The following is a 9,682-nucleotide window of genomic DNA, read 5'->3' as shown; positions in this document are numbered from 1 at the left end:
TTGTGGTGAGCATCCTAAAGATAAACGGCACTCTTAAAATAATCACATCAATCTGATCATTTTATCAGGCTTTGGTTTGTGTCGTCAGAACAAACCAAACTAAATTGGAATGTAGTAATGGATGTTCTGTAACAGCACTGCCGTGTATTATTGAAATCTAACGTTAACTTTTTATTATGGGTTAAATATCGTAACTCTGACACTTATAAATGCTTTACTGACTGTTTTATCTAGTAGTGCATTGCAGTACACATATTAAAAAATACATGCATATGATGTTGTGAATGTTCAATTGCACTGAAATTCGTGAAAACATGTACATTAAAGCATTTTGCACTGTATGTACTGTATATTGTTACAATGTGGGGTGGTTGTTCAGTGTTAGCACATAGTACATGGGGTGGGCCACCCTGTTCCTGGAGTGCCTCAGGTACTGCAGGATTCTATCCCAACTGGGCACCACACAGAGCTACTTAGTTAATTGATCCGTTTAGTGATTGCCTAAATTCAACACACCTGGTCCTCTAGGTCGGTTAAATAAAAAACAGGACCACGGTTGCTTAACCCTGACATAGTAGGTGGACAGCATACTACCACTACCATGCGCCATCCCCAACCGAGTCAGGTCCTGTGCTCTGCCAGGAAGCCTTGATAAGCACACAGGTGTGGGCAATTGAGATTATTGTCAATCAGAGAAAGGTGGCCACAAGCCTCGGCCTGGCAGTGTTTGTTTTGTGTTAGCTTTAGTTTTGGGTCATGCCCTCTTTGTACTCAGCCCATGTAGCTAGGCCTAGGACACCTAGACATAGCGTGTGCAACAATATCAGTAGGGTAGCTAGCTGGTATCGTAACATCCCTTGTGTAGTGATGAGCAATGAGTGTAATGTGTGTAATGAGTGTGTAGTCTTAAAACATTTAGGGGCTGGTTTCCCGGACACAGATTAAGCCTAGTACTTGGGACGACAAATATACCAGGACTAACAGAAAACCATTGTAACTTCAGTCCAGTCCTGCTCCAGCCAGCCCCCATCGTCCTCAGCGAAATGTTGTTTCTGTGTGGGAGCAGCTCCCTAATATGGGTCATCTGAATAACAAGTCACTTTCCAGAGAAGAGCTGCACTGTGTTGACTTCCCATCTGCATTGTGTACAATCTGTTCTCGTTAAGGCTGAATATGACAAGAGATACAAGAGAGTTCCGGGAATGTGAAGGAAAGACCATTAGAGAGGGAGGAAGAAAGAGGAAGGGAGAGTGAGAGGGAAGGAGTCTGAGAGAGATGGGATAGAATGCCAGCATCTTGTGAAGCTCTCTCTCTGTTTACACAGTCTAACAGACAGACTATCCCCTGAAGAACTGGGGGAGGTGGGGAGTGAGAAAGAAAGAAAACAAGAGGCTAGAATGGCTACAGTCTTCTTTGGCTCTGAATCTGGTACCCCGTAATTGAGTTTAGTTTCTGAATGTCAGGTATCCATCCGCACTCCTTCTTGCACAATCCCAACATCTGCTGTCAACTTTATAGAGGAAACTCAGACTGAATGGTGATGAGGCCGGTAACTAACTGTCCCTTTTGCCTACCTTCCTGCTGTGGAGAGCACAAATGAAGAGTCAAAACAGCCATCAGTGGTTGTTGTTGTCGTTTCCGACAAGAGAACCAATCTGTCATCTCCTAGACCGTAGGCTCCTGTTGCTGGCGGGGCCGGAAGCTGAGAATAGAACTACAGGGAATGCCATCCTAGGTGAGGAGGTCTTCCAGACTGGGACAGAGACTGTCCACAGCACCGTTGGCCACGGGGAGGTCTATGGAAGGCGGATCACCGTAGTTGACACCCCACCCTGGATTACACCCTGTGACTCAGCAGATAATGCTACTGATGTGGTCGGACGCAAGGTCAACATATAGTAGACACCCCCAACTGGGACTGGGTTTCTGTGAGGAGCATAATGAAGCAAGGGGCCGACTTCCTCCAGCCCAGCCGCCATATAACCACCACAGGTTCTAGGATAGGGCAGGGTCAGAGACCTGAACTGGGTACCGGTATGGAAAACACACTTGAGCTCCACAGTTTGGACCTGCTTGTACAAAATAGAGGAAATTCAGACTGAATGTTGATGAGGCCTTCTTGCTCGTACACAGAGATTATGGTGAGTAGAGGATACTGAACTGCTCTCCTTTGTCTATGGCTCAGCACTATTGAACTGATAACATCATTGTTCTGATCCAATGTTTTTTGCCAGCATTTGTGGTTGAAATGTAGTTTTAAACACCCACTATACCTTACCCTTTCTGTCTTTGTGGTCTCTATGCCTCAACCTCCCCCACCACCACTCTAAAATTTACATGAGGTCATCAGTATGCTCTGCCTGATAGGATTCCTTTGTGTTTAACGGAGGACGACTGCACTGGCTTTGTGGTCCAACACTGCTGCAATGTAACTGGCTGTAGTTGTTTCATTTGTAGATTGGTTTTGCAATCATTTTACTAGAGTTTTTTTATTTTTAATAAATACATTGATGATAAAGTATGTTTTATTGTCACACACCAGATGGGTGAAGTGAAATGTGTTGTTTTACAGGGTCAGCCATCGTAGAACAGAACTCCTGGAGCATATGAGGGTTAAGTGCTTTGATCAAAGGCACATCGACAAAACATCCGTGTGTTGTCGAATCCTAATGCAGCCGGAGAGAGAGACAGTTCTGACATATGGAATTGGTTTAAGATGGTCACACTATGGATTATTTCGCTATTTAATTTAGAATTTTAAGACCCTTTCAGATATAAAAAAAAGATGTACTTTTTTTTGGTTTATAAAGAGAAACGCATTGAATAACACATTCATAAATGGCAAAAAAAGACAGTAAAAAGCAATGTTTTGAAGTGTTTGTCCTATAAATATGAGTCCCAGTCAACTTTGGACACACCTACTCGTTCAAGGGTTTCTTAAAAAAAAAAATGTTTTCTACATTGTAGAATGACAGCGATGACATCAGAACTATGAAATAACACATATGTAGTAACCAAAAAAGGTGTTAAACAAATCAAAATAAATGTGAGATTCTTCATAGTAGCCACCATTTGCCTTGATGACAGCTTTGCACACTCTTGGTATTCTCTCAGCCAGCTTCATGAGGTAGTCACCTTGAATGCATTTCAATTAACAGGTATTCATTGTTAATTTGTGGAATTTCTTTCCTTAATGAATTTGAGCGACTCAGTGTGGAGTAGTATACAGAAGATGGCCCTATTTGGTAAAAGACCAAGTCCATATTATGGCAAGAACAGCTCAAATAAGCAAAGAAAATGAAAGTCCATCATTACTTTAAGACATGAAGGTCAGTCAATTCAGAAAATGTCAAGAACTTTTAGTTTCTTTAAGTGCAGTCACAAAAACCATCAGACGCTATGATGAAACTGGCTCTCATGAGGACCGCCACAGGAAAGGAAGACTCAGAGTTACCGCTGCTGCAGAGGATAAGTTCATTAGAGTTACCAGCCTCAGAAATTGCAGACCAAATAAATGCTTCACAGAGTTCAAGTAACAGACACATCTCAACATCAACTGTTCAGAGGAGACTCCGTGAATCAGGCCTTCATGGTCAAATTTCTGCTTTGAAACCACTACTAAAGGACGCCAATATGAAGAAGAAAATTGCTTGGGCCAAGAAACACGAGCAATGGACATTAGACCGGTGGAAATCTGTCCTTTGTCTGATGAGTCCCAATTTGAGATTTTTGGTTCCAACCTCCTTGTCTTTTGTGAGACAGAGTAGGTGAACGGATGATCTCTGCATGTGCGGTTTCCACCATGGAGGTGTGACGGTGTAGGGGTTCTTGCTAGTGACACTGTAAGTGATTGATTTATAATTCAAGGCACACTTAACCAGCCTGGCTACCACAGCATTCTGCAGTGATACGCCATCCCATCTGGTTTGCGCTTAGTGGGACTATCATTTGTTTTTCAACAGAACAATGACTCAACACACATCCAGGTTCTGTAAGGGCTATTTGAGCAAGAAGCAGAGTGACGGAGTGCTGCATCAGATGACCTGGCCTCCACAATACCCTGACCTCAACCCAACTGAGATGGCTTGGGATGAGTTCGACTGAAGAGTGAAGGAAAAGCAGCCAACAAGTGCTCAGCATATGTGGGAACTCCTTCAAGACTGTTGGAAAAGCATTCCAGTTGGTTGAGAGAATGCCAAGAGTGTGCAAAGTTGTCATTAAAGCAAAGGGTGGCTACTTTGAAGAATCTTGTGCAGCCTGCTTCCTTTGATCATCCTTGAGATATTTCTACAACTTGATTGGAGTCCATCTGTGGTAAATTCAATTGATTGGACATGATTTGGAAAGTCACACAGCTGTCTATATAAGTTGACAGTGCATGCAGGGTAGCCTAGTGGTTAGAGTTGGACTAGGAACCGGAAGGTTGCAAGTTCAACCCCCCCCGAGCTGACAAGGTATAAATCTGTTGTTCTGCCCCTGAACAGGCAGTTCACCCACTGTTCCTAGGCCGTCATTGAAAATAAGAATTTGTTCTTAACTGACTTGCCTGGTTAAATAAAGGTAAAATTTAAAAAAGAAAATAAATGCAGAGCAAAAATCAAGCCATGAGTTCGAAGGAACTGTCCGTAGATCTTTGCGACAGGATTGAGTCAAGGCAGAGATCTGGGGTTGGGTACCAAAACATTTCTGCAGCATTGAAGGTCCCCAAGAACACATTGGCCTCCATCATTCTTAAATTGAAGAAGTTTAGAACCACTGAGTCTCTTCCTAGAGCAGGCAACCTGGCAAAACTGAGCAATTGGGGGAGAAGGGCCTTGGACAGGGAGGTGACCAAGAACACGATGGTCACTCTGACAGAGCTCTAAAGTTCCTCTGTGGAGATGGAAGAACCTTCCAGAAGGACAACCATCTCTGCAGAACTCCACCAATTAGGCATTTATGGTAGAGTAGCCAGATGGAAGCCACTCCTCAGTAAAATGCACATGACAGCCCATTTGGAATTTGCTAAAAGGCATCTAGAGATCATCAGATCATGAGAAACAAGATTTACATTTTGGAGATGAATATGTCTCTCTGGGGAGGCACCAGAGTGTGGAGGTGTTGTTGATATTCATGGGGCCTGTAGCTGCTAGACCTCTGATGGGGACCGTCTCTGTGGATCCTGCTTTGTTTTTGAGGAGGACTGGTCAAACGAATAATTACCAAGTTATTAGGAATTAATCAAGGAAATAATTTACCTTTTGAAGCTTATCCCACTGAACTGTGATTAACGTTTTTTTTGCAATACCATCTCGAGATAATTTGTAGGTCTATATGTCCAATGTAGATCTATTGCATGTCTTCCCATATTTAAAAGATGTCTGTGAACTGGACATACAAAACTTCAACTGTGTTGCTGACACCAACTGCAACTGATGAATCAACAGAACCCAAAACTTGTGAAAGCCTACTGTCTCAGTCACGGGCCATGAACGGATAGGCCACGTTTGGTCAGTCACATGTCCATTATGGATCTCACATGAGATTCCCAAGAAAGACTGAATCGCATAACACTCCTGGAGCCAGGATACTCCCTGCTTTGCAGAGGGGGTTATTATCCATTATTAAATTGTGCAACAAAATGGTTGGAATGAAAAGGTTGCTTTCAGATCAGTTGTAACATCAAGAGTTAGAAGTTGTGGTAAATTGGGTTTAATTGTCCTATGGAACTGGTTGTGCTTCTCACTGCCCACAGCTTCTTTGGGGAGCTTGTGTTTTCAGAGACATACATTGTGCCTCAGCACTAAATGTTCGATACAAGCCCAAATGCAATTTCCCCCAAGCTATCTGGACAAAAGGCCTAGAAAAAAAACAGTTTCAGAACTCTAGTGGCAGTTTTAGGTTGAATACAGGGCAGTGTCACGGTGGTCAACCTCCATTATTTAAGCAGTGCTTAAGTCCGCACACAAACAGCACCGTTCAGAGAAGGTCAGTGCTGTAAACTGTGTCCAACACAGGATGATCAGAAAATACAAATTAAAGAGTTGGAACTTGGATGTACCCTGGCTCCTGTAGTATCCCACAATGAACTATATTAACTTTATAGGTGATATGGTGCAATTTAGAACTCAGTCCATGTTTTCTCTAGAAAGAAGCACCACGTGCTTATTATGTCTCATGGGACTGTAGACCTTTATGACACAGTTGGAGTGCACACAATGGTTGTTTAACCTGACCCTTATCTGGGTAAAGGGTTTTATGTTGGGCCAGACCACACTGATCATGTTCCTCCACAGAACAGGTTTTCACATGACAGGAGTGCACTGGAGCGAGTCAGATCTGGGCAATATTTAAACAACTTGCCTCCACACTTACAAACATTCACACCTCTATTAGCCAAATGACAAGGTAGGCCAAGGGCCCTATTTTGAAATGACTATGGAAATGGCAAAATTGGTCCCAATAATATACTTTATCATGAACACTGTATACTCCCATTCCCAGTTTGTTTGCTAAACGAATAGCACAAAACCAAACGGATTTGACTTTTTATGATTCCGACTACAGTAAAAGTACATTTGAATAAGAGGCTTCAAAGCCTATTTTAAGACATGCATCTACAACAATATAGACACGTCTATTGATAAACTATGACAGACTACAAAAGATCAGACTAATTACACAAGTGAATATTGTTTGTCTGGAAAATACTTAAAGGTTTTCATACAAGAGATAAGGGACTACATCAAACTCAAGCTACAAGAACAATAGTCTCAAACTCTTAAAGGAAGAGACAGGCAGGAAGGTCAATAGAACTTGGGTGTTGGGAGTCTCAATACAATACAATACAATACATGCATTTAAAAAGCATAGATTTTAGATAGTGGGATACTTGGTGGGTTACACAGTACAGTTAGAGGTCACAAGGCCCTTCTTGCTCTTCGCTTGGCGCACCTCCTCCATGAGGTCCTTGAGATACTGGATCTCATTGGCGATGGAGTCGGCTTTCTCCGCAAGCTTGTGGTTCCTTTGCTCGAGGTCGTCACACTCCGCGCTCAAGGCCTCCTGCTCAGTCTTCTTTTTCTGGCGGTAGCGCGTGGCCGCCGTCTTGTTCTGCGCCATCTTCTTGAGCTTCTTCTCCTTCGGGGGTCCTCCAGAGGAGGACTTCATTTTCCCACTCGATGTGGTGGTGGATGGCTGGTCTGGATGTTGTGGCCTAGACTTGGGGGTTGTTGGGTACGGTTTGCTCTCGTTTTGGAACCTTGACTGAGTTGTGGCGATGGAGGGCCGGTTGAGCTGACTAGAGGAGCTGAAGCTGCTGTCACTGTCAGAGAGGATCTCTGGGATGGTGATAGTGGTTGTCACACCGACCTCCCGTTTAGGGGCCAGGAGGACGACGATGCGGGTCGGCGAGAGAGACAGCACAATGCTGGGGACTGGCTGGGGAACCTCCAGGTTCTCGCTGACGCTCGCTGAGACATACACCTCACTGCCCAGCTCTAAGGTGAAGGTGGGAGATGGAGGAGGAGAGGGAGCTGGAGACTGGGGCTCCGACTTGATCTCCAGCTCCTCCTGGGCATCAGGGACGCAGGGGGGAGGTGAATGAAACCCCTCCTGAGGGTCTTCCTGGGGCTGTGACATGGTTGGGGGGAGAAGTGGATCAGTGGTGGTGGGGAGGTCCGTGGGAGTAGGGAGGGGGAGTAAGTCCAGCTCCATGGGACACTCAAAGGAAGTGATGAGGTCTTCAGGGGAGCTGGGGGAACCGTCTGGGCTGCAGGAACCAATAAGGGAGTCCAAATCAAACTCACTCAGGTCTACCCTCTCGGCCATCCAGTCCATGCCAGAAAAGGCATCTTCTGTGGAGGACAAAGAGGGTTAATCAGCTGCTCAATAGCTAAAGTAATACACTGGAATTACAACTTGTGATAAGTCCTTACCTTTTCTATACGGCAAAAAACAGATGGGAATCAAATATAAATCGCTATGGATTTCTACACACTGTCGACCAGTATGAACATACGTGGGAAGGACTAAGGATGTTATGGTCCTCACCTTTCCCATCATCTGCACCAATGTGGTGGGTGTGGCCTAGCTGGTCAGCAGATAGCCAAGGGAAGGACAGCAAGTCTGCCCCAGCCTTCTCTTCCTGGAGGAGCAGTGACGGCGGAGTGGGAGGGGGGGATAGTAGGAGAAGTGGAGAAGAGGAAGATGACGAGAGGGGAGAAGCTCCCCCCTCTATCGAGGCAACTTCATCTTGGTGGCGCAGCGACCCCATGGGGTCAGCCATGAGAGAGGAAGGCCCCCAGAGTAGGGCCTCCATATCGTCCAGGCCAAACTGTGAGCTCATCATGGTCATAGCTCTGTTGTTCAGTCACTAGGATCTGAGACGGTAGGTACGGCAGTAAGAGTTTGAGCGATTCTTTTATGCTGTCAACTACAGCAGTGCTGAGGGTTTCCACACAGGACCTGGGAAAGAGACAGGATTAGACATGGTGAGTTCATGTAATAATGTAAACAGTATCTCATAATGTAGGCAAATTAGCTTTTTCTCCTTTGTTGATTTTTATATTATGTCATGGTCAGCAGTGTTATGTTGTGTAATATTTGGAAGGACATTTTTGATTGGGTAGGAAAAACATTAAGTCTGAGCTTATGTTTATATATGTAATGCGTTTTGTGCACAACACTGCCCCTACCATTTTACAACGCTGGCACTGAATATCCTCACTGCCTTTGTCTTGTGACTCGCAAACGCGCCAAATGAGGTCAGTTTCCACAGCAACCATCGTCAGAATGGAAGTGTGTCTAGCGAATGAGATGGCGGCTTCCGCCTCCCTAACCAACAGCCACACTTGTGTTCACCCTCCCGCGTTAAACACTGATTATATCGCCATTTTGTTCAATAACAAATAAAGATCACGAACCATTTTGTTTGCCACGTTGGCATTCCTGGAAAATTCCATAAAATCGTACCACCTATTTTTTTTAAACAATTGGTGACAATGTCTAAAACTGTAATTATGAAACTACTCACTGACTATTTTGCCCGAACGAAATATAATGTAACATTCTCTGATCTAACTCGTGACGTTGGTATCAAATGTCATTCAAAGGATTTGTCTGGCAAATGGCGACCTTACGGCAAGTTATACTATATGTATTTAGAAAATACTTCGCTAGACAACATAAGCAGGCTAATAGCTTCACAAATTGAGTTGAGCTCATTGACGTCATTGGGCTGTCAGATTCACGTTAGCTAGCAAATTGCTTACAAATAAAATCCTTAAATATATACTTACGTCATTTTGACAAATATGAAGTTGAAGCAGTGCACTGGGTTGATGCACTGTTGGATTTGCTGCTGCTAGGACCGCCGCAAGCCGTTAAACTGCCATTTCGCTCAAGAGAGCGGTGTCACTTGAATGTTGATATTGTTGGGCGCTGGTGGAAAATGGCGCATTTTGAGAGCGCGGCGAAATATACAACTCCCAAAAGACCAATGATTTATATATACACACTAGAATACTGATAGTCGCTGTGTTGAAGCCTCCGTGCCTCCCATCGTGGTACCCCCGTCATTGTAAAACATATTTTGGAACTTATATAAAAGCATTTATTAATGTCTACATTCATTTTTGTCGCGTTTATTCTATTACAGAGACCATAATGCATACTTTTCAATTATATTATGTGAGATAAATAT

General features: G+C 44.0%; 1 protein-coding gene and 1 long non-coding RNA gene across 3 annotated transcripts; one reads left to right on the top strand and one right to left on the bottom strand.

The window, feature by feature from the left end:
- The first annotated feature begins 415 nt into the window (after nucleotides 1-415).
- On the top strand, nucleotides 416-2,874 carry LOC124000316. The gene is made up of 2 exons (XR_006832566.1): nucleotides 416-2,141; nucleotides 2,573-2,874. It is a non-coding gene; the product is annotated as an uncharacterized LOC124000316 (long non-coding RNA).
- A 3,558-nt stretch (nucleotides 2,875-6,432) lies between these two features.
- On the bottom strand, nucleotides 6,433-9,454 carry atf4b (activating transcription factor 4b). 2 transcript variants are annotated; one of them, XM_046306938.1, is made up of 3 exons: nucleotides 9,279-9,454; nucleotides 8,032-8,445; nucleotides 6,433-7,832 (listed from the first exon to the last, which is right to left on the bottom strand). In XM_046306938.1, the coding sequence occupies exons 2-3, from the start codon at nucleotides 8,333-8,335 to the stop codon at nucleotides 6,880-6,882; spliced, it is 1,257 nt and encodes a 418-aa protein (XP_046162894.1). In that variant the 5' UTR covers nucleotides 8,336-8,445; nucleotides 9,279-9,454; the 3' UTR covers nucleotides 6,433-6,879. The 2 variants fall into 2 exon arrangements, with proteins under 2 accessions (XP_046162894.1, XP_046162893.1); XM_046306937.1 differs by having other exon boundaries at nucleotides 6,433-7,835; nucleotides 9,279-9,451.
- Between the last annotated feature and the right edge of the window lie 228 nt (nucleotides 9,455-9,682).

Source organism: Oncorhynchus gorbuscha, linkage group LG16 (assembly GCF_021184085.1).
Source record: "Oncorhynchus gorbuscha isolate QuinsamMale2020 ecotype Even-year linkage group LG16, OgorEven_v1.0, whole genome shotgun sequence".
Taxonomy (NCBI): Eukaryota; Metazoa; Chordata; class Actinopteri; order Salmoniformes; family Salmonidae; genus Oncorhynchus; species Oncorhynchus gorbuscha.
The sequence above is the reverse complement of the archived record's forward strand: the minus strand, read 5'-3'. Positions and strand labels throughout refer to the sequence as shown.